The sequence below is a fragment of the Mus caroli genome, chromosome 10 (genome assembly GCF_900094665.2).
Source record: "Mus caroli chromosome 10, CAROLI_EIJ_v1.1, whole genome shotgun sequence".
Classification (NCBI taxonomy): Eukaryota; Metazoa; Chordata; class Mammalia; order Rodentia; family Muridae; genus Mus; species Mus caroli.
The window spans coordinates 23258320-23284352 of record NC_034579.1 but is presented as its reverse complement, the minus strand read 5'-3'; the positions used below and the strand labels follow the sequence as shown (position 1 = coordinate 23284352).

The following is a 26033-nucleotide window of genomic DNA, read 5'->3' as shown; positions in this document are numbered from 1 at the left end:
ACCATAATGTTCATAAGGGAAATTGGTCTCAAATTCTTTTGTTGTTGTTGTTGTTGTTGTTGAGTCTTTGTGTAGTTTAGGTATCTGAGTGGCTGTCAAGTCTGACCTTAGTAGGGGTGGAATGACAGGGTTCGCATCCCTGGAACAAGGCCAACAGGGCATGAACCTTCAGAACTGTTGATGGCTGCTGTGGGCATAAGGCTTGTTTGTATAATTATGTACATATTTCCATGTTCTGCCTTTGAGGAATGTCCTTTCTGTTAAGGTTAATGACTCCAGGATAATTAGAAACAGCAGGAGTCCAGAAGTCAAGGGTGTGTGCATGTCTTTAGGAAAATGGTAAATGCTAGGAACTTTAGGATAGCCTGTGGTAAAGGCTGTGGTAAAGAACTCTAAAGACATGAGTTCAAAAATATAATTTTTCAACTATGCAAAAATATAAAGATACAATATGAGTTGTCTAAGGAGCTTCACAGATCTAGAGAAACAGTTGCAGCTACACTATGAGCCAGCTTGTCACAAAAATACAAAGACATGCAGATACAAATTCAGGAAGATTCCCGAGTTCCAGGTCAGCCTGAGACAAAGCAAATTTAGATGCAAGAATGATCAGCATGGTAATTCTACAGCACAGTCTCACCCAGCTATCTTCCTATCTGTGCTTATGCTGGCTGTCTCTTCCTAAGAGTCAAGGAGCTGAGGCAAGAGATGCTGATTCATAGAACAATCAGACTGGAGCTTGGAATAAATGACTCAATTGATCTGTAAAATAAAAGACTGGGCTTAATAATGGGCAAGGGATGAGCTATCCAGAGAATTTTTTAGAATAGCAAGAGGGAATTTCTTAGAGAACTGTCTGTAGCAAAGAATAGCAAGAAAAAGCTGTCTAGAGAGAAAACTATCTAGAGATCTCCAGAGAAAGCAGAATACAGAGAGAAAGCCACCTGGAAAACCATCTCAAGTAGAACATAGGGCACCAGCTCAGAACCATGATTTAACTTCCAGTTGTTTATTTTCACCATTGCCAGATACCCCTTCTCTTAGAATCCCTCTCTAAGTTGAGGCTGGTTCTTAGCAGGTGACTATGGCCTCATTGAATGAATGTGGCAGTGTTCCTTCTGTTTCTACTTTGTGGAATAGATTGAGGAATACTGGTATTAATATGGCAGAATTCTGAGCTAAAACCATCTGGCCCTGGTATGTCTATCTGTCTGTCTGTCTGTCTGTCGGTTGGTTGGTTGGAAGATTTTGATGACTGCATCTACTTCCTCAGGAGTCATAGGACTATTTATATTGTTACCTGATCTTGATTTAACTTTGGTAAGTGGATTCTATCAAGAAATCATCCATTTCATTTAGACAATTTTATGTAATATAGTCTTTTGAAGTAAGACTCAATGATTTTTTCAGTTTCCTCAGTGTCTGTTGTAAAATCCCCCTTTTTATTTCTGACTTTGTTAGTTTGGATACAGTATCTCTGCCTTTCAGTTAGTTTGGCTAAGGGTTTGTCTATTTTGTTGATTTTCTCAGAGTCAGCTTTTGGTTCTGTTTATTCTTTGTATTGTTCCCTTTGTTTCAAGTTTATTAATTTCTGCCTTGAGTTTGAACTCCTCTTGGGCACGTATGCTTCTTTTTATTCTAGAACTTTCAAGTGTGCTTTTAAATTGCTTGTAGAGATCTCTCCAATTCTTTTATGAAGGCACTTAGCACTATGAACGTTTCTCTTAGCACTGCTTTCATTGTGTCCCCATAATTTTGGGTGTGTTGTGCCTTTATTTTCATTGAATTTGAGGATTTATTTATTTATTTATTCCCTGACTCAGTGGTTCTTGAATGAAGAGGGGTTCAGTTTCCATGAGTTTGTAGGCTCTCTTATTTCTGTTGTTGTTGAAGTCCAGCTTTAATCCACGGCAGTCTGGTAAGATAAAAGGACTTATTTCGATTTTCTCATATCTGTTGAGGCGTGATTTGTGGTCATTGTTTTAGAAGGTCCTATGAGGTGTTAAGAAAGGGTATATTCTTTTGTGTTTGGGTGAAATGTTCTGTAGATCTCTGTTAGGTCCATTAGATGTATAACTTGGTTAATTTCATTATTTCTCTGTTTAGTTTCTGTTTTGATATCCAGTATGTTGTTGAAGTTGGAGTATTAAAGTCTCCCACGTTTAATGTGTGGGATTCTAGGTGTGCTTTAAACTTGAGTAATGTTCTTTTACTAATATGGTTACCCTTGCATTTGGGGCATATATGTTCAGAATTGAGACATCATCCCAGTGGATTCTTCCTTTGAGGAGAATAAAATGGCATTCCCATTTATTTTGATTAATTTTAGTTAAAATTCTATTTTATTACATATTAGAATTGCTACTCCAGCTTGCTTCTTGGGTCCATTTGTTTGGGAAATATTTTTGAGCCCTTTACTCTGAGGTAATGTGTATTTTTATTACTGAGGTGTGTTTCTTGTATGCAGCAGAATGATCAATCTTGTTTTCACATCCATTCTGTTAGCCTGAGTATTTTTATTGGGGACTTGAGTCCATTAATGTTTATAAATTTTTTTATTAGGTATTTTCTTCATTTATATTTCCAGTGCTATCCCAAAAGTCGCCCATACCCTCCTCCCCCATTCCCCTACCCACCCACTCCCACTTCTTGGCCCTGGCATTCCCCTAAATTTTAATGACTAATGATTGCTAATTCATGCTATTTTGTTATTGTTGTGTGTGTGTGTGTTGGTGTGTGTTTGTGTTTCCTTTCCTTTGGTTTTGCAGGTGTGGGGTTATTTGTTTCCTGTGTTTTCTTGTTTTCTTTGGGGTAGCTAAGTTCCTTTCCTTGGAGCTTTTTGTTTGTTTGGTTTTGGTTTTGTTTTGTTTTGTTCTGTTGTTTTGCTGTTTTTTGATTTTTTTTTCATGGAATATCTTGCTTTCTCCATTTATGGTGATTAAGAGTCTTGTTGGGTACAATACCTGGGCTGACATATGTGGTCTCTCAGAAACCATAAGACATCTTCCCAAGCCCTCTGTTGAGAAGTCTGGTATCATTCAGACAGTTCTGCTTTTATGTGTTACTTGGCCTTTCTCCCTTAAGGCTTTTAGTATTTTTTTCTTTGTTCTGTATATTCAGTGTTTTGATTATTATGTGGCAGGTGGAGTTTTCTTTTCTGATCCATTCTATTTAGTGTTCTCTAAGCTTCTTATATTTTTATAAGATTTTCTTCCTTTAGATTAGGGAAATTTTCTTTTATGATTTTATTGAAAATATGTTCTGGTCCTTTGAACTGGGAATCTTCTTCTATTCCTATTATTACTAGGTTTAGTCTTTTCATAGTATCCCAATTTTCCTGGATGTTTGCATTAGAAACTTTTTAGACTTATCATTTTCTTTAATCGATGGATCAATTTCTTCTATCATATATTCTCTGACTGAGATTCTCTCTTTCATCTCTCTAGTTCCTGTTCTCTTACCTACATTTTCCACTAAGGGTTTCCTTAGTTTGTGTTATCTTTATTGCTTATATTTTTCAAGTCCTGACCAGTTTTATTCGTTTCCTACAGCTGTTTGATTGTGTTTTTCTCTATTTCTTTAAGGGATTTATTCATTTCCTCTTTAAAGAACCTATAATCATCATAAGATGAAATTTAGAGTTATTTTCTTGTGCCTCAGCTCTGTTAGGATATCCAGTATTTGATATAGTAAGGTAGCCAGGTTCTGGTAGTGCCTGACTCTTGTAGATTGTGTTCTTATGCTGGCCTTTAGCTATCTGTTTGTTCTTGGTGTTGGAAGGCCTGGCAATCACTGCTGTCCACAGGCCTCTGGTAGTCACAGATGGCAGCAGGCCTCTGGGAATACAGAAAGAGCTATAGCCCAGGCAATGGAAGGCACAGAGAACCTTGGATGTTATTTGAATTGTTGCTGGGTAAAATCTGTTTGTTTGTTTGTTTGTTTGACTACTTTAGTATATAGGAAGTCTTATAAATAACATTAAATAAAATTTAGCTTGTGAGAAGTGAAAACACTCATTTCTTTTCATCTTTTCCTAGACCACAACTTATTATGTAACTTAAGATCTGTGTGTTTAAAGAGTATGCACTCAGAAAACACTACTAATTAAATATCCTCCCATGTGTTGATATATTGTAATACTAAGGCTCATTAAAACACATGGCTTCATGAAAAAAAAATCTATAATTGACTACATAGGCCTCAAAACCTAAACGTGCCTACAAAATTGTTGAAGCAATGATCATTTAAAAAAAAATAACTTAAATGTCACCATAGATGTTCTCAGCAACTTTGTCAATAGAACTCCCAGTTGACTAACAATTGCAGTTAAAAACAAAGTGCTGAAGTTGTACCTAATTTATAAGGAGGCAGCTTCGTGAGAATGAGACAGGAAAGCTATTGTGACTCCATTTCTCCAGAGAGAGGCTGTACTGAGGAAGCTATTGCAAAAAGAAAATTGATGTCAGCCCAGCGGCCTCTGATCTGAAGAAATCAGAAAACAAATAAAGAAGGGAAGCTACCTAATAAGGCTTTGCAAATTGTGGTGAAAATTTGTGGAAAAATAGCACTGAAGAAATAAACAGCAGCCACTAGAAGAGTTTTGTAGGCTAGACCACAGTGTTGTTTAATTAAGCATTTGACTATGTACAGTCAATCGAAATATTTGACCAAACAAATATTTCCAGGAGATAGGTTTTAGTTCTGGAAGGAGAAAACCATCAATTTTACATGTCAAATCAGTGTGTTTCTACAGTCTGTGTATATATACAGTCTATCTGAAGGTTTATAATTAGGATTATAAGGGTACTGTGACCAAGCAGGCCCTTGAGGGTCATGATAATGCAAAATAGTTTGTATATATTGAGAACATGAGCCTCAAGCAAAGTGACTTTTTAATATCACAATATGGAAGAATGTATTATTTAGATTATTTACAATGGGAAAATAATAGCCTATGATTGGTTAACATTTAAAGTATACAATTAGAATAACAGAAATGTACAGTAAAAATGTATTAGGAACTTCTATAACGAAAATATTAAATCTCTAAATTGTGCCATTTCATCATCTTCAGTGTGAGAACTGTCGTTACATATATAAATTGGGGAAATCAGTAATGGACTGTAAACACTTAAAATATTCAAGTGAACTGACAAGAGCTTTCCATTGGAAATGCTAAGGGTTTTAACACAATACACCCTGATGAAGATGAAATTAAGAGGCATTTAATATTTTTAAAACATCAAATTATGTTAGAAACTTTTAAAAAGGTAACAGCCCAAAGAAGCAATAGAACAAAAAGAAGGAGAAATATCACAGTAATTAAAATAGTAGTTGTCATAGTCCTCTGATGTGCAGTTTTCTATTCTCTAACTTGCTTGCACCAGAGAAGCTCAGCTGTGACTCAATGAATGAGTTATAGAAAGTAATGCTGTGCAGGACATTTATGAACAATTTAGTATTTGTAGCAAAAGAAATTAAGTTACACAAAGATCTCACCTGTAGAACAGAACCTGTAGAACAGGTTCATTTTCTTTCTAGGAGTCAAAACATGCAAGTTCCAGATCTCCAGTATCAGAGAAGATCTTTCTGTGTTAACTGGCAATATGATAAGGGGGATAATGAGACTCAGAGACAGAATGTTGACTCACAGGCTTAAAACAAAACCACAAGCTTAATGCCCTAAACCTGCAGAAAGAGTGAGACACAGGCCTCCAAGATCATATTTTAGTATGAAGGTACTAATTATATAGATGATTATATAGCATACACTGTAGAAATTGGAGATCATTTTGCATTGTTAAGGCACACATAAAGTTTCCAGAATCTACTTCTGTATTTGAATTACGTTATTCTCTATGTCATGGAACGCATATGTCATACCACAATGTTCTTTAGTAATCACTTCAAAACCAATATTTTTAAAGAAACATTTTTTGACACAATGTCATACATACTTCTTTCTGAGGGGATTTGGTAAAGGGAAGAGAGCCTACCTAATAAACCTAGAAAGTATAGAGTTGTAATAAACAAAACAGAATTTCTCTGATTCACCTTTTATTCCAAATTTAAAAGGCCCTGTAAGTAGGAGTATTAGATACTTTTCTGGCTACCATGACCAAATAAGCAATATGAAGCAACTGGAGGGAGTGATGGAGGGAGGGAGGGAGGGAGGGAGGGAGGGAGGGTGAGCTTACTGTGACTTAACAAGTCTACAAGTTCAAGGAGAGACAGTCCTTCATGGTGTGGGTATAACAGGAGGATAAGGTGACTATAATCAGGGAAAATAGGATGAACAGGAAGAGGACTACATAATCAGACCTCAGAGTCTGATCCTGGTGATTCATTAATTCTAGCAGGCTCTATCTCCCAATGGTTCTACAAGCTTCTAGAATAGTACTTTCCTATAAAAAAGCAAGAGTTAAGTGACTGAATCTATAGGTGCATTTCACATTCAAGGTAGCCAGAAGGATCAAACATGAGTAGGTCCTATGTTTTATATCCGATTTAGCCGTGTGGTAATGTGTCTCAGGTAGAACCTGATGGCAAGATGTGCTTCAGAACATTAACATGAAATCTACTTGTAAAGATGGCTTTATGAATCAGGTCAGGTTTAGATTAGAATTACTGAAGACAGAAGTGCACAGTACATGAAAAACAAAGTATAGGATATTACCTATCCTCTTTCAGCAGAAGCTTGCAAAATGCTAACTCTCCTACCATTTGGAGCAAGGAGGCAGGGTTGCCAACTAAGAGGGTCATTCAAGTCCTATGTTCAGGGACTTGTCAAAGAGATCGTTCCCATTTGGAAAACATTTACTTGGTCAGTAGTATTCGCAAAGTCTCACTGACACAGCATGGCTCTGAAGTCTCCAAATGAGCAAGGTAAGACATTCACTAGAGTGTTAATACAAAATAGGTAATGGGAATGTATGCCCCACATATACAAAGTCAGTCTATCCGGCTCTTTTACTGATCTTTTGGTTTATTCCCTGTAACACAGCAATTGTCACCCTGTGGGTTTCTACCCAGTTGGCAAACTCCTCTCCCCTAAAATATTTACATTTTGTTTCATGACACTAGCAAAATTATACGTATGAAATAGGTACAAAATAGTTTTATGGTAAAGGGGTCATGATATCACAAGGGACTGTATTAAAGAGTACAGCATTAGAAAGCTGAGAACCACTGGTCTAACATACATTCATTATTAGACGATGGGTGTGAGCATCCATAGCTGTTGAGTTAACCCATTTCTCTGCTATGTAGTGGTGAAAGATCTCTGTGTCCCACTCTCCCACTTCTTGTAGGCATTTACCTGCCTTTGTCAATTCAAGTGCCTCAATTGTAGTTCTGAGCTTTGTCTCCTGCTTGTCACTCATTGATTATCTTCCATTGCCTACGAGAAGAGGTCCTGTCTCTTAGGACAGCCTTAAATGTCCCTTATTTAAGAGTAGGGCCTTTGGTTTTTCATGTCAAATGAAATTCCTAGCACATAGGCGGTTTTTATTATGTTTATTTTGGAAGGGTAAGTGACAAATGAAGCTTGCCTCATATTAAATATTTTCCCTATCTTTGCTAACATGCATGTCTTTCTATCTTACTGATCAAGTAGAATTTTTTAAAACTATGCCTCAAGGTTTATTTGAAACCCCTTTCCATCCTAAAGACTCATAAAACCTGCACAGGAAGGACCTGTACCTCATTATGTGTGTTCTCATACATTAATTTGCTTCTGAGATACACTATTTTCCACCTTCAGTAAAGTTGATTTCAGGCATATCCTTTTATCTAGACAGACACTGGCTTTTAAGAACAGAGACCTTGACTCTATCCTCATCTTTACAGTACCCCTTATTCCCAGTTTAATGTGCTGCTTCAGGTTATAAGATTAAATTGAATATGCAGTAATTTGTTCATAATTTTTCTCAAGGTCACCTAGCAAGGTAAGCTGGAGCAAAGGAATATGTAGCTAATGTCTAAAATGGTCTAATTGTTTATCTCAGTCTGGATCTCAGGAAAGTGGCATTATTTGCTTTCAAATTAGAGTAAATGAAAAGTAGACTGGACTGAGCACAGAAGAACATGGTGTTCAGAACAGCTGTACTGTGTCCTCAATGGAAAATTCTAAATTATAATTATCAAAGTGTTTCATCTTTTCTGCCTGTGTACGCTTTTGAAGATGCTCTTCACTTCACTGCTTTGGAGATTTTTTTGTCCCAGTGGGTCTGAGAGTGGATTGATTACTCTGGCTGACATCTACTGTCTCAATGTATTTGGAATCAGCCTAGAAATGTTAAAACTGGTGAAACTTTTAGTAATCACACTTCATTACTATACATATCAAGATACTAAAAATTATAATATGAAGTAACACTGTAAGCATGCCACCTGGTTGAGGCTCCCAGATATGCACAATGAGTTGGAATTTTAAATGGGTCCCAGACATGAAGAAACAAAAATTGAAGTTTAAGTAAACTTTTTTCAAATCTAAGGAGAACATCTTTTTTGGTTCTTGCAAGTTTCTCCTTATTGGGAACCATTTTCTGTCTTCTGTTTTTCTCTATTTTACCAACCCATCTTTCAATCTTGGCTTGCTCAAGTACATTTGTGTATGTGTATGAATATTTGTCTGTGTGTACATTTGTGTGGAAGCTGGACAAGGCCATGCTGCATATGTTTCTCTACCACACTCCACCTTCATATTTTGAGACAGGCTCTTTCACTGAATTTGGAGCTTGCTAATTTAGCTTGGGTTGGATAGACAGGAAGCTCTGGGACTTCCTGACTATGGCTCCTCAGAGTTGGGATTACCATATTATGCACCCAGAATCCTACTGCTTTGCTTGTTCTTTTGTTATTGTTGTTTCTTTGTTTATTAACTTGGATGTTGGTGCTAAAACTCCTATATGTCTTCATGCTTAGGAATCAAGCATTTTGTCGCTGGATCATATCCTTACCCCTTCAAATGTTTTAAATAAGTCTCTACTGTGTGCATATAATACTTTGGTATGATAAAAACACTACCATGAAACATTTTTTTAATCTTAATAAAATCGTATAAAGCCAGTACTCAACATTGTCTAGGAACCTGCTATTTTTCTGGGAATATATGCACACAAGGGTTTCTACCTCTGACTAAATATTACATGTGTTAGGAGAGAATAATCTTTGTATGCCAGGATATAGTTTTGAGCTTATAATAAAGGAATGCTTTTAAAGCTATAGAAAGAGCTGGGGGAAAAGTTAGCTCCTGAAAGAACGGGAATGATGCACAATGAGGTAGAAGAAGAATGCAAGGAAGAGGATATGAGTAATCACACATGCCTAGGATGCTAGACATGTATTTTCTGTAGAAAGAAGCCTTAATCTGGAAGTCTTGGTCAGGATTAACCACTTCTTGGAGAGATTACACCCTGTCCAGACTTTGATTTATAGTCAGCTTTCATTCCTCTGAGCACACATTATAGCTTCACCTATCAGCAAATATGTTTTCCATGTACTGGGATGAGGTTTAATGAAACTAATCTGGAGAACAGGCACCAAACAAGAATATTTTTCCATAATATTACTATATTAATAACTTACTAGGCAAGTGTGCAAATGAAAGCATTGTAAAAAATATTAAGCTGGAAGAAAGTTTCCCTCTTTTCTATTTATTAAGACCAGGAAAATGCTGTACATATTTGCCCTGAATTCTCCACATCTCAATTTTGTATGCGTGGCCTCAAATCCATGTATTTTAACCTGTACTATTTTGTATAATATAAATGTTTTAAGCTTGTTACATGTTTGAAGATGAAGTTGCTTCCTAACACAGATTTCTTAGGCTAATACTGGCCCCACTTTCAATAGATGAACACTATTTTTGATTTATGATAATTTTTAATCTATGCTGTTAATACAGATCAAAATAATAAGTTTGAGTACTTTTTTAGCACTCAGTAAACCCCACAATACACATAGGCTGTGATGTTAGAACAATAGATCATAACAGGAAATCTTAGAGCTGCTATCTATAATTACACACAATGGATGGAAATGTAAAGTTATACTTTCTTTATGCAGGCACAGATATCACTCTTCCTTTGAAGGATGCCTCTGTTGCTAACACAGCTCTCTACATTTTCAGGAGAATGTTGAAGGTGAAGACTGTAGCCGTTGCAAATCTGGTTTCTTCAACTTGCAAGAAGATAATCAGAAAGGCTGTGAGGAGTGTTTCTGTTCAGGGGTATCAAACAGATGTCAGAGTTCCTACTGGACCTACGGGAATGTAAGGATTCTCATTGCCCCTACACCCTGCCCCATGTGCCTCCCTTTCTCTGTTACTCTTGTTCTGTTGTAGAAAATTGAAAAAACAAACAAACAAACAAACAAAACCAACAGAACAACTCTAGTTACAACTTAAACTTGAATAACATGAAAGTGCATGGAATTTCATTCAAATACTATTTCTGTATTTTTGGCTCAAAGCCTTTCATATTTTTTATATGTAGCCTAGAGAGATGACTTAGTGCTTACTGCTCTTGAAGAGGACTAGAATTTGCTTCCCTTTTCCCACAACAGATGGCTCACAGTTACATGTAACTCTGACTCCAGGGGATCTTACGCCCTCTTTTGGCTTCCCATACTTATATACATTTACCTTACCCACATGTGTGTGTGTGTGTGTGTGTGTGTGCCTGCAAGTGTACACACACACAGAACTAAAATAATCTTTATTAAAATACTGTTTGAAATGTATAGATGGATTCCTCTCTGAAGTTGATATAGCTGTTGTCAAGTCCCAAGAGTGAAATATAATAAAAATTGTGGTGCTTTCCTCCTAAGCACAAGAGGTATGAGAAGAAATGTAAGAGCACCATAGTAAATATTGCAATTCCATTCATCAACACATTCCATGTGTCACTTAAGAAAAACCTGACTTATTACTTCTTCAGCAATAACTTAGAGTATCTTTCTCCAAATAAACTTGTTTTATATCGTTACCCACATTGCCCACTGTGCTTCCCACTGCCTGTCTGTGGAGAGCCATTTCTTCCCCAGTAGAAAACATGAATAGTAAACAAGGTCTGGGAATTGCTACATTTACATTGGCTGGGCTTTGAGTGCAGAGCATAGAGGGTTCAGGCTGGAAAGAAACCTTCAGGGTGGGTGAAGAAGGAAACTTCAAGAAAAAGGCCTCTGAGATACTTGGTGTTCCACCTGGATAGCTATTAATAGATTGTGAACTGCAGAGTAGCATACAGTCATGTTCTACAGACTGCTACTCTGAAACACTACTTCCTAAACACTTCTTTCTCCCAGCTTTGATCTGCCAACAAATCCAAAACACAATCATCTAATATTGATCTGTTTATATTGCTTGTAAGTCAAGTTTGAAATAAGTAGTTTCTGAATGCACTCATATAGCTAAGTGTGCATAACTTTATACTTATCCAATGTATTGATTTCAAGGCAAACCTCAAGGAAATAATAACAAATGGACTCAAATTCTAATTTTACAGAATCATGCATAACATCTCTGATAATGCCACCAATAGATTTAAGTTTCATGGCTTCTCATGGACAGGGGTTAGGTAGAAAGTCTTCGTCTTCAGAACCTAGGTATACACTCCTACCCAGATGTCTCAGAACACCTAAAGACAGCTAAAGTCTAAAAGGGAACCAAAGGTCAGAATTTACTATTGGCTACCTAGCCAATGGCCTTTAACATTTTCTTTTGACTAAAGCAGTCTTCACTATCCAAAAACTTTTAAAATGATCAAAAACTAATCAGTCTCTACATAAAAGGAAAATTAAAATTATATGTGTTATATACATTGTTAGTCTTATTACTGTGATTGCTATTGCTTGTAACATAAATTATCTCTTAGGCAGTAAAATTCTGAAACTGGCTGACTCTGTGGTGAATAACCAAGGTTATCAGCTTGTAGTCTGAGGAGAGGGTTCCTCTCAATCTATGCAAAGACATCTGGGTCAGAAGGACTCTCATTTAATCAATGGTTTATTCTATTCATGGAAGAAAATTTTGAATAGACTATTGGGAGACGGTAGGAATACTGGATGTTGGGCCTGTTCAGAGGGAGTAAGGCATGGTGGGGCAAGTTTGGGGAGCAAACATGATGCCATGAATTCTTCATCTTTATGCCCTGCCCACTGGCTGTCGTGAGTTAAATGGTTCTTCTCTACTACTATCTGCCCACTGTGATAGACAAATCTGGAAAATGGGAAAAAAATAAAGTCTTTCCCTCTGAAGTTGTTGATGTTGGGTATTTGATCACAGAGATGATAAAACTAATGCAAGCCTGGAATCTCCTAGCCTTCCAGTTCAGCCAACAGTTTTGTCTATACAAGATGGTTTCAGTTGGAAGTGGGAGTGTATACTTGACCTTGACTGAGGTATAATAATGTAAAGCAAATCATTACTCATCTTTTATTCCTCCTTTAAAATGATTTCTTTCTGGGCCAAGCTATGAGTCCCCAGAGTACTTCTGATCTTATGGTTAAGAATATATGCAGTTTGGGGAGATGTTGTCATAGCAACATTACTGTGGATTCAAATGACCTGGAGCCTCAAAACAGAAAATTTATAAAATAGGAAGACAGGAAATATTGAATGAAAGGAACCTTTTAGGTCCTGCATGTATGATTTCCTTTGTCTTCTGCCTTATAAATGCATATACAACACTTGTGAAATATTAGGTTTAGTAAGACAGTAAGAAATACTACTGAAGTGAAAAATGTAAAATTCTAAGTCAAATTATTTGATATATTATATAACATTATAACACCTGATATAAATTAGAATGGATTTCTATTTTTGGTTCAGTTAGCAAAGGGGCCCGAGTTTAAACTGCTAGTGCTCACATAAATTGCTAGTGCAATGGGACATCAATAATCCCAGTGGCAGGAGACAGAGAGGGGGAGGATCCCTGTGCTTGAATGCAGTCTCATTACATCAGCACCAGGGTAAGCAAGAGATCATATCCAAACACTAAAAGGTTTGAGGAACACACACACACTCACACTCGCACTCACGCACACACAAATAGTACTTGGAATCACAGTTTAAGGAAACAGTAAACTGATCATGACATAGTTCTATCAGATTCTCAAAAACTTCAAGTCAAAAATAAACAATGGTTTCTATGTGAGTGTATATGGTAATATTGATGATATACATAATATATATATATATGTATATATGCAATATATATATATATATGTATATATATAATGTTTACAGTGTCTGTAGCTTTTCCCTACTTATACTCAAAAACCCCAGTCAATATGCCAGAGGGACATGCTGCTGCTGTTTCTTGTTTGTGTGTTTATTTGTGTTTTTTAACTGATGAATTTATATTTTCTTTAAGATTCAAGACATGCATGGTTGGTATCTCACAGACCTCCCTGGCCGCATTCGGATGGTTCCCCAGCTTGATAACCCTGACTCACCTCAGCAGATCAGCATCAGTAACTCTGAGGCCCGGAAATCCCTGCCAGATGGTTACTACTGGAGTGCACCACCTCCATATCTGGGAAACAGAGTAAGTCCATTTTTGACATTCTTCTTACAACTGTATTTTAGCTGACCTATCTAGAAAGTGAGTTGATTTAATAAATTTAAATGAAATCATACACACACTGTATTACATTTATAGAAGTAACTAAAGGAGATAAAATTGGGCATTCTGTATGTGGCATGCCTGATGTAATAGGAGATATCAAAGGCCTGTGGTACCCTTAGATTTTCATTTAAGTTCCAGGTAAATTTTTGAAAAACATATTTTAGACATTGGAGGAAGCTATGGTATGTTTATTTAAATATAACTGCTTTTTACAGTAGTCTGGGGTGGTTTTTTTCTTTTTTTACAAAGTTTTCTTTGTCTCAATTTTATCTTAAAACTGATAGGCAAAGTAGTTGCCTTTACCCTGCTATCTAATATTCATGTTAACTGGAAAAACTGATTTATTATGTATCTATTTTAATACTTGCTATGAGGCACATGAAAACTACATGTTTTATAGAAGTTGGAGATAGAAATATCTATCTATAAGAAGATAGAACTTGCCATATTAAAAGCACATGTTGTCTTCAAGCAGACATAAATAAAATACATAGAGAGATAAACAAGGAGACTGGCCTTGAAAATTCACGATGTGTGTGTGTGTGTATGTGTAAAGCTTTTTCTATTGTACATTAATTCTCTCTAGATGTATTTCTTGATGTTTAGAATTCTGTTTTCTTTTGCCAAACCATTTGTTAAAAACTAAATTTAAGAATTTTGTGAATATTTTTCTTGTAATGAAAATTAATATCTTGTCATGGATTAAGTTACCTCATTAATTACACCAGAAGATGGTGATGGGGTAACATTATCACCTGTCCTTTCTAATCATATATTGTCAATACCCCCCAAAAAAGCAAACCTTCATTGGTTAAGTAAACAAAAGTATATTTACAATTATTGACTGTATTGCCTAATATGTGAGCAATAGTAATAGAAATAATAGTAACTCATATATTAAGTGAATGGGAATTGGTAATTTAGTTGATTGAAACATTTCTTCTCATAGCCAGGTTCTTATTTTTAACAGGCTTCTAAATACTACTATGAAAAATGTGTAAATGAATAAAGTAGGTTTTCAATGAGTATGTATTTTAAAAGAGACAGCATATGTTGCATAAAATTCAATAGCTGTGATAAAATATAATTAAACTTTTATTTGCTAGGCCTTTTATGACTTGAAGTCATTTGATCCTATTTAGAAATCTCCTATATTCCTGACAAGAACAAAACAGCATGCAGCTTGAATTTCTCCTGCTTAGCATTGCCAAAAAGTAAAAATAAAAATAAACTTCTTTTTACTCCCAAAAGGAGCTTCAGGAAGAAATTTGGGTCAAAATCTGAGGAGTTTCAGATCTATCCTTCCTTCCTTCCTTCCTTCCTTCCTTCCTTCCTTCCTTCCTTCCTTCCTTCCTTCTTTCCTTCCTTTCTTCCTTCCTTCCTCTCTTCCTCCCCCCATTGTATATTAAAATTTATTTAATTAAAGGCAGCTACGAATAGAAATTACCATTATCATATTTTCCATTATTTCTTTTTTGGTCATATGCCTTTTCTTTCTGTTGGCTGAAAATCAAACCAACAGAAGAAAAGCAAGCAAATGGGATATTAAATAACAGCAGAGCAAAGAACGTGGACATCCTGTTCATAGTGGTTGGATCCCAAAGATAACTTCGCTCCTCTGGCTGAACTCTTTTTTCTAACCACCCACAATGAAACACTTCATATTCCACAGCAGATCTTTCTTACTCCACAAAGCCCTGCCTACTTCTGTCCCAAATTCCATTCAGTGAGCAAAACGATGGTAACGGAGTGTGCAAATTGGTTGACTATTGAAGGCATTTTCTAGTGTACCGTGAAAGCCCTCAGTGGATTGCTGTCAGCTTCCTCAGTATGAATGAAACAATTTGCCTTAATAACTGAACCATATAAATTTTTGATACTACAATAATACTGCCAGCTCTCAGAAATTACCACAGTACATCTTAACTGTCATGTCACATCATGTAAATTATAGTCATGATGACACACTTAGCTTGCTTGATTTAATATCTTGCTAAGGAAATGGAAAATTGTACCTCCTTGTTTGTAAATTCAATAAAGTCACTTTTCTAAATAGTTAAGGCTAAATTTTTTTCTTCCAGTAATTGCCATTTGAATAAGAGCTACTGCCAGAATCTGATAAGAATAGTGCATCGTGATTTTCTTTTACATCTGCTTAATCACTGAGTTTTATTGATAGGCATGGTTTGTAGGCTGTGAGTATACTCCCCTCTACTGTTTTTAGGGTTAATTCATAAGGTAAAAATTTATGAGATGTAATCACATTTTCTTAAATGTAGATGGAACAGATTCAGGAATGTTTTCTTATCTGTGTAGTTACACAGCTGCTTGCAATAGAAGAGAGGGAAACTGGGCAACTGCTCCCATAATAATGACAGCTCTTCTCTCGCCTCTTAGGATCATAACCACATAAAATACACGAGCCCCTTCCTGGGACACACTGTGATAGGACACAGGTCATCCCGCTTGTCATTAAACTCCAGAGCACAAGACAATTTAATGAAGAATACACTTTATCCTGTGAAACAATACTACTCTGTGGAAAGTAAGCCATACATAAGGGGCTGGAGGACTATGTAAGGTAGTGGATGAAGCTCAGAAGAGTACAACCCATTGATGTGTCCACCAATAAAATGTGACCATCTCAACTATGAACTAATTCCTCAATAGTAATTATAACATGATTTTTTTTCTCCTTAATGAGCAGATAGCAGGCGCCACTTGTGGGTTTTGTTTGTCTGTTTTGTTTTGTTTTAGTGTAATTTCCCCATCTAATTCTCCAGTGTTAAGTCAGCTACCCATGGGTTGCAGTGGATACTGTTTTTATTTTCATATCCTGGGCAAACGTCCCTGCTTGGTTTTAGGATATTTGTGGAAGAGGAGATGGAAACAGGCTGGGGAGGAAGGAGTCAGAAATCAGAGAACCGTTATAGCAGCTGCTGTTCAGAAATAGTTTGGGAATTTTAAAGTTGGCCTAATTTACTGCTTTGTTAAACTCAGCATGGCTGGACCACTGATGACATCATTTGCTTAGGGTTCCCCCTAAAAGACTGAAATAGTTGTTTGTAGCATCCAAAAGTGGTTCTCTTAGTCCATGGAATTCTCTGAGAACCAGCTTCAGTAACATGCCTAGTTTTATTCATACTCTGCTGTTAAGGTTTGAAGTTATGTCTCTGAACATTATTGAATTAAACTTATGTGATTTTGTTTTTACAAAAATAATTCTTCTTTTCCTATATCATCTATTTCTGTGGCTAGCATAGAGAAACATTTCAGTTCTTTCTGATGCTCATAATGCATGCAGTTAGGCAATAAGACCCTCTTGATGAAAGCCATTCCATGGAGGAACTTCTGTACATGGAAAAGTTCCTTTGTTGACTTTCTTTGGAGAGACCACATCATGTCTGTATCAGAAGAAAGTAGATGTTGAATCACTCAGAGAGCAATAATCTTATTACATAAAAAGGCCCTAGAAAACACCTGGATTTATGGTACATGCTTAAACAAGAATCAAAACAAAATTATTTTGATTAGTCTATTGACCTCCAAGTGAGAGTTTGTAAGGGAGTTGAAAGCCATTTTTAGGGTTATATATCTAAAAAAAGATAAAATGACAACATTCATAATTCTACATTTCTCAATAAGCAATGATTTAGAAATAAAGTGAGACCCAGGAACTATTTTCTGCCTGGAATAACATATAGAAACTCTTATGGATAAGTGAGAGAATTAATGTTCAAACCTAAAAAAGATAAAAAAAAAATTCATTGACTATTTTTCCTATGTAATCTGCTATGCAAAAGTACCTACGGCAAAGATCAGTTCAATGTCACAAGGAATAGTCTCACAGTAAAGATATGTCATTCCTGTAATAGTACTTTGATATTTACCTTAATTATCCTAGGAAATTAGTATAAAAAGAACATTTTATACTAATAATAGCTAATAATAAATGTTTATGTGCATTTTATTTTACTTAGTTTATAATTAAGTGAAACAGGCACAAAGATCTTTTTAATTAAATGAGTAAGTTAAGTTAGATAAGGGAATCTTTCTAAATATTTACCACCCTTCACAGTTAGGCATTGTTTAGAGATTTACTTACTTACTTACTATTTACTTCTTTGAGTCATTGGCTTTCAATCAAAGTACCAATGCAACCTATCCAACAGAAAGCAAATGAGTAGAAATAATAAAGGGATTGTGAAGCCTTAAACCTATACTCTATGTTCTTGGGAGACTGAGGCAGGAGGTTTGAGTTTAATTCAGCATGGGCTATAGGACTCTATCACAAGCAAAGATAAAACAGAGGTATTAATATATTTGAATATAAATAAAAAGAGTGGAATGCAAATGGCAACAGGTGAAATACAGACCCAAACTTGATAATAGAAGGAATAGATCAAGGGACATAGGAACCCCACTCAGGCCAAGGCAAGGGTTCCTTCTGGCTTGTAACTGTGCCATGAGCAAACCCAGCACTCTGGCACCCCATGCAGCCCTGCAAAACCCAAAGAAGGATTGACTCCCAGGAGCTCTGACACAACAGGATATCAGGAGCTTGGTCACACTAGGATTTCAGGATCCAAGAGGTATCTTAAATCCCAGGCGATCTGACACACTCAGGATCTCAGAATCATAGGATACCAGAATCACAGGATCACAGAAACAGCTGGACTCTGAGGAGTTCTGACATAATCAGGATCACAGGAAGGACAGATTCCAGTAAGAGATAGCAAGGGCAGGTAGCACTAGAGATAACCGGATGGTAAGAGGAAAGGACAAGAACATAAGCAACAGAAAGCAAGGCTACTTGTCATCATCAGAACCCAGTTCTCTCACTACTATGATACCTCAAACCACCAGAAAAGCAAGACTCTGATAAAAAAAAAAATCACATGCCATGATAATGAAAAAAAACTTTAAGAAGGACATAAATAACTTCCTTAAAGAAACACAGGAGAACATAGGTAAAGCAAACAGCTGAAGAAATTGAACAAAAGCATCCAGGATCTAAAAATTGAAATTGAAAAAGAAAAATGACCCTGTAGATAGAAAACCTAGTAAAGAGACCAAGAGTCATATATAAAAGAGATAAAAGAGAGAATCTCAGGGGCAAAAGATACCACAGATAACATTGAAACAGTAGTCAAAGAAAACTCAAAATGCAAAAAGATCCTAACTCAAAACATCCAGGAAATGCAGAACACAATGAGAACACCAAATCTAAGGATAATAGATATAGAAGAGAGTGAAGATTCCCAACTTAAAGAGCCAGTAAAATCTTCAACAAAATCTTTTATTATAGAATAAAACTTTGCTAACCTAAAGAAAGAGATGTCCATAAACATACAAGAAGCCTACAGAACTCCAAATGGACTGGACAGGAAAAGAAACTCCTTCCATCACATAAGAGTCAAAACACAAAATGCAGAAAACAAAGAGAGAATACTAAAAGCAGTAAGGAAAAAAGGTCAAGTAACATATAAAGACAGACCTATCAGAGTTACACCAGATTTTTCACCAGAGACTCTAAAAGCCAGAAGATCCTGGGCAGATGTCATACAGAACCTAAGAGAAAACAAATGCCTGCCTAGGCTATTATACCTAGCAAAACTCTCAATTACCATAGATGGAAAAAAACAAAATAATACAAGAAAAACAAAATTTACACAATCCTGTACAAAGGATAATAGATGGAAAACTCCAACTCAAGGAGTGAAACTACATCCTAGAAAAAGCAAGAAAGTGATCTTCTTTCAACAAACCCAAAAAAAGATGGCCACACAAACATAATTTCATCACTAAAACAAAAATAACACAGGAAGCAACAATCATTTTCCTTAATATCTCTTAATGTCAATGAACTCAATTCCCCAATAAAAAGACATAGACTCACAGACTAGATACATTAAACAGGAACTATCATTTTGTTCCATATAGGAAATTCACTTCAGTGACAAAGACAGATGCTACTTCAGAATAAAAGGTTGGAAAAAAATTCCAAGAAAATGGTCCCAAGAAAAAAGCTTGAGTAGCCATTCTAATATCGAATAAAGTTGACTTTCAACCAAAAGTTATCAAAAAAGATAAATAAGGATACTTCATGCTCATCAAAGGAAAAACTACCAAGATGAATTCTCAGTCCTGAAATTTTATGCTGAAAGATCAAGGGTACCCACATTCATAAAAGAAAATTTACTAAAGCTCAAAACAGACATCGTACTGCACATAGTAATAGTTGGAGACTTCAACACCCCACTCTAATCAATGGACAGATCAAGGAAACAGAAACTAAACAGACACAGAGTGAAACTAACAGAAGTTATGGACCAAATGGATTTAACAGATATCTATAGAACATTTCATACTAAAACAAAAGAATATACCTTCTTCTCGGCACCTCATGGTACCTTCTCCAAAACTGACCATATAATCGGTTACAAGAATGGCTCAACAGATACAAGAAGATTGAAATAATCCCATGCATCTTATCAGATCACCAAGGACTAAGGCTGGTCTTCAAAAACAACAAAAAGAACAGAAATCCCACATACACCTGAAAGCTGAACAAGATTCTACTCAATAAAAACTTTGTCAAAGAAGGAAGAAAGAATTTAAAGACTTTTTAGAATTTAATGAAAATTAAGACAAAACATAAGCAAACTTATAGGACACCATGAAAGCAGTGCTAAGAGGAAAACTCATAGCTCTGGGTGCCTCCAAAAAGAAACTGGAGAGAGCGTACACTAGCAGGTCAACAGCACACATAAAAGCTCTAGAACAAAAGGAAGCAAATACAGGCAAGAGGAGTAAATGGAAGGAAATAATCAACCTCAGGGCTGAAATCAACCAAGTAGAAACCAGAACTATACAAAGAATAAGCCAAACCAGGAACTGGTTCTTTGAGAAAATCAACAAGACAAATAAACACTTAGCCAGACTAACCAGAGGGCACAAAGACAGAATTCAAATTAACAAAATCAGAAATGAAAAGGGAAACATAACAACAGAAACCAAGGAATTTCAAAAAAATCACCAGATCCTACTACAAAAGTCTATACTCAACCAAATTGGAAAATCTTGATGAAATGGACAAATTTGTAGGCAGATACCAGGTACTAAGTTTAAATCAGGACCTGATAAACCATCTAAACATTCCCATAACACCTAAGATATAGAAGCAGTCATTAAAATTCTCACAACCTAAAACTGTCCAGGATCAGAGGAGTTTAGGGCAGAATTCTATCAGACCTTCAAAGACGACCTACTACCAATACTTTTCAAACTATTCCACAAAATAGAAACAGAAGGAACACTACCCAACTTGTTCTATGATGTTGCAATTATGTTCATATTGAAATTTCATAGAACCAACAAAGAAAGAGAACTTCAGACCAATTTTTCTTATGAATATTGATGCAAAAATACTCACTAAAATACTCATACACCAAATCCAAGAATACATCAAAATGATCATTTAATTAGATGCTGAAAAAGCAGTTGAGAAAATTCAACACCCCTTCATAGTAAAAGTCTTGGAAAGGTCAGGAATTCAAGGCTCATACCTAAATATAGTAAAAATAATATATAGCAAACCAGTAGCCAACATCAAACTAAATGGAGAAAAATTTAAAGAAATCCTACTAAAATCAGGAACTAGACAAGGCTGCCTACTCTCTCCCTGCCTATTCAATATAGTACTCGAACTCCTTGCCAGAGCAACTAGACAACAAAAGGAGGTCAAAGGGATACAAATCAGAAAGGAAGTCAAAATATCACTATTTGTAGATGACATGATAGTATACTTAAGTGATCCCAAAAATTTCCAGTTTAGAGAACTCCTAAAGCTGATAAACATCATCAGCAAAGTGACTGGCTAAAATATTAACTCAAACAAATCAGTAGATTTCCTCTAGTCAAAGAACAGGCTGAGAAATAAATTAAGAAAACAACACCCTTCACAATAGTCACAAACAATATACACTACCTTGGTGTGACTCCACCCAAACAAGTGAAAGATCAGTAAGACAAGAACCTCAAGTTTCTGAAGAAAGACATTGAAGATCTCAGAAGATGGAAAGTTCACACATGCTCATGGATTGGCAGAATTAATATAGTACAAATGACTATCTTGCCAATAACAGTCTACAGATTCAATGCAATCCCCATCAAAATTCCAACTCAATTCTTTATAGAGTTAGAAAGAGCAATTTTCAAATTCACTTGGAATAATAAAAAACCCAGGATAGTGAAAAAAATTCTGAACAATAAAGGAACTTCTTGGGGAATCAGCACCCATGACCTCAAGTTTTATTTCTCAGCAATAGTGATAAAAAAAATTAAAAACAAAACAAAACAAAACTGCATGATGTTGTTACAGAGACAAGCAAGTAGATCAATGGAATAGAATTGAAATCCCAGACATGGACCCACACACCTATGGTCAATTGATCTTTGACAAAGAAGCTAAATCCATTGTACAAAGCTTAAGTATAAGTCATCAATGACTTATACTGAAAACCAGATACACTGAAAATAATAGAAGAGAAAGTAAGTAAGATCCTCAAACACATAAGCAAAGGGCAATAGATTGCCATTTTGTCCTATTGATAGTGTCTTTTGACTTACAGAAGCTTTGCAATTTTATGAGGTCTCATTTGTAGATTGTTGATTTTAGAAAATAAGGCACTGGTGTCCTGTTCATGTAAATTTCCCTTGTCATCCTGAGTGAGTTAACCCAATCACAAAAGAACACACACAGTATGTACTCACTGATAAGTGGATGTTAGCCCAAAAAGCTCGGAATATGCAAGATTGTATCTTCAGACCACATGAAGCTGAAGAAGGAAAACCAAAGTGTGGATATGTCAGTTCTTCTTGGAAAGAGGAAAAATACTCATAGCAGCAAATAAGGAAAGAAAGTGTGGAGCAGAGACTGAAGGAAAAGCCATCCACAGACTGCCCCACCTGGGGATCCATCCCATATACAGTCACCAAACCCAGACACTATTGTGAATGCCAAAACATGCTTGCTGACAGGAATCTGATATACCTGTCTTCTGAGAGGCTCTGCCAGAGCCTTACATATACAGAGGTGGTTGCTAACAGCCAACCATTAGACTGAGCATGGTGTCTGCAATGGAGGAGCTGGAGTGAATACTGAAGGAGCTAAAGGGTTTTGCAGCCTCATCTGAATAACAACCATATCAATCAACCAGATCCCCCAGAGCTCTGAGTGACTAAACCACCAACAAAAAGTACACATAGAGTGTCCCATGGCTCCAGCTGCATAAGTAGCAGGGGATGGCCTTGTTGGGCATCAATGGGAGGAGTTTGTCCTACTAATGCTTCATGCCCCAATGCAGGAGAATGCCAGAGCAGGGAGGCAGAAGTAAGTGATGGGTGGGTGGGGTGCCCTCATAGATGTTAGGTGATGGTGGATAGGATAGGAGCTTTTGGAAGGGGAGACCAGAAAGAAAATAATATTTAAAATGCAAATACAGAAAATATCCAATAAAATATTTTTTAAAAAAGGAATAGAATGAAAAAAATTAAGCAAAAGAGGGACGTGACAATGGTAGAAATGTAAAGAAGGAAGTTTATGGTGATTGTATAATCAGTAAAGTGTGTGCTGCACAGGGTTCAAATCTCCAGCCTCCAAATAAAGGCCATGTGTAGCAGTTCTTGACACTAAACCCAGTAAGTAGGAGGCAAAGATAGGTCTCTGTACCTCACTCAACAGTTCATCTATCTAAGTTGGCATATTCCAAGTTCAATAAGGGACCTAGTCTCAAATATATAAAGGTAAAAGCCAACTGAAGAATACATCTGACATGAACTCAGGCCTCAACATGCACAAACACAAATGTGTACATGCAAATGCCTTCATGAGCACACATGCGCTCACACACACATACACACACAAGAAATAATTAAAATGACTTCAAAATCAAAGAGAAAAAAATTGAATTGAATAAAGTCGAAACATCGAAATTTACATATTAAGTTTGAATACCTTGAAAAATAGCTAAATGCAATACTGTGAAGTGACTTAGGTATAAAACCCCTTCAGTACTTTCAGTCTAATGAAAGTCATGCAATTTCTTTGTGGTTTGATATCTTTGATCTAAATAAAAGCTTGACCAAGAATATAAGAACATGAAACTCATCATCTAAAGTCATACATGGAAACAGGCAAGTGCCCTTTAGCAGTCATTGATGTAAAAGTTTTAAAAGATAATAAACTAAAAGATTAGTCCATAAATGCCCCCCACACACACACACACAAAAGTACTTGATTTTTAGCCAGATTTCAAATGAATGACAGTAGGATAGACTGTGGCTCTGGAGCCAAGATTTATCTACAGGGGAAAATGAAAGTCTTAACTTTCATCATTCATTAAAATGAACTTCAGTCAGAAACAAAGATTAAAACTTCATAATCATATTACATACGCTCTAGAAAAATAATGCATTGGGATTTCTGCTTTTGACCATGATTAACTAACAGAATCTAGATTTACTTCCTTAGTTTAAGTAACTTGACCAAAATTGAGCCTAAACACTTCATAGTACTGAGCATTGGTTGCTAAGGTAATGCAGTCATTGAGAAAGGCAGGTCAAAGAATTCAGGGTTTCCCCAGATTAGTGTCTGGGCCATAGTTTCTAGCGATCAAAGCAAAATCTCACTAGAGCATGAACATGACAAGCAGAAAGGCTGGAGGCCAACTTAGCAAGAGTCTGCTTAGCAGAGTCAAAGCAAGCTGCTGAAGGTAGAGTTGAGCTTGAGATCTGCATGTACGCAAGGAAGGTCCCAACCGCTAAGTGGCAAATGCATGAGGAAAACTAGCTAAACCTGCTGCAAGAGTCACCAAAAGTTAGTGGTTGGGGAATAATGCCAGGAACAAAGCTTTTTCCCTAGAGTTTACTTGTTGATCTAACCTAGAATGCCAACAAAGTGTCAAGGACATCAGGTAAAGAGTCAAAGAATGTTTTCTTAGTAGAGGAACAAAATTAACTTCAGACCACAGTTAATCTTCACTTATGCTAACAATTCCCAAAAGGCAAGTCTAGAGAGTATCACCTGAAAAGGGTTATTATTTTTCCAAAAAAAAAATTAACTGCATACCAAAACCAAGTCCAATTCTATTAAAATACAATAAAGTTGAAGACTAGGGAGTCTAAAATTCACTATGTCTGGTATCACACGAGATATTATGAAGAATGTGAAGAAATGGACCAGATGAATCAACCCCAGGAGTAAAATCAGGTCAGGAAAAAAAGAGATCCTTAAATAACAAGAAGACCATAATAAGTGATAGAATCAGATAATTTTTTTAAGTGTGTTAGGGTTTTATTGTTGTGAAGAGGCACCATACCCAAGGCAACTTTTACAAAGATAACACTTAATTTGGGTTTGCTTACAGTTTCAGAGTTTTAGTCCATTATCATCATTGTGGACAGCATGGCAGTGTGTAGACAGACATGGTACTAGAGTCTACATCTTAATTGACAGGCAGCAGAATGGGACTGTCTTCCACAGGCAGCCTGGATGAAGCTCTTATTCTATACTGGGTAGAGCTGGAGCATAGGAGACCTCAATTCCAATCTATAAAGTGAAGCACTTTCTCCAACTAAGCCACGTGTACTCCAATAAGGCCACACCTCCTAGACATTGAAATATATGAATCTATGGGGGACAAACTATTCAAAGCACCACAGGGGGAGATCAGATAAGAAGCAGAAGCTGGCATGTAAGGAGTAACAAAACATGCAGAGAAGAAAAAGACAAGAGACAGCACAGATTCATATCTGGGCTGGTCATTTGTCAAGTTGATAGAATAAAGGGTCATCTGGGAGGTGCCCATCTGGCAATGACTCTGGGGATTAGCTTGTTTGTGTCAATTATAGAAGTGAAGAGACCTTCCCACTTTCTGAGCAGCACCATTATCTAGCTAGGATCCCAGATTCACTGATGCAGAAAGAGAACCAAGCAACAACATCCATCTCTCTTTGATTCCTGATGATGGATGCTTCAAACTTGGGTAACCATGACTTCTCACACATGATAGACTGTAGCTTTGACCTGTGAACCAAATAAACTCTTTTCCCCTAAAGATATTTTTGTCAGAGTACTTCTTGACTCTAAGAGGAGAAGAAACTAAGAAATTGTCAGTTTGTAGGAAGATTGGGGTGTTGGTGCCAAACCTCATGTGAGAGTCCTAAGAGATTGGCCTTTAGGAAGTGAAAATAGATCATTTTTCCTACAATATGCTCTGGTTATGGTTTCCCTTCCCTCTCCTCCTCCCAGTTTCTCCCCACTATCTCACTCATCTGAATCTACTCCCTTTTTTCCCAGTTTCTCCCCACTATCTCACTCATCTGAATCTACTCCCTTTT

General features: G+C 36.4%; 1 protein-coding gene across 3 annotated transcripts in view; it reads left to right on the top strand.

The window, feature by feature from the left end:
* Lama2 (laminin subunit alpha 2) overlaps positions 1–26033 on the top strand; it is a 601578-nt gene that overhangs the window by 259135 nt on the left and 316410 nt on the right. For all 3 annotated transcript variants that reach the window (XM_021173596.2, XM_029482896.1, XM_029482895.1), the window contains exons 11-12: positions 10133–10273; positions 13377–13550. In XM_021173596.2, coding sequence (XP_021029255.1) covers positions 10133–10273; positions 13377–13550 — 315 coding nt within the window. The remainder of the gene's footprint in view (positions 1–10132; positions 10274–13376; positions 13551–26033) is intronic.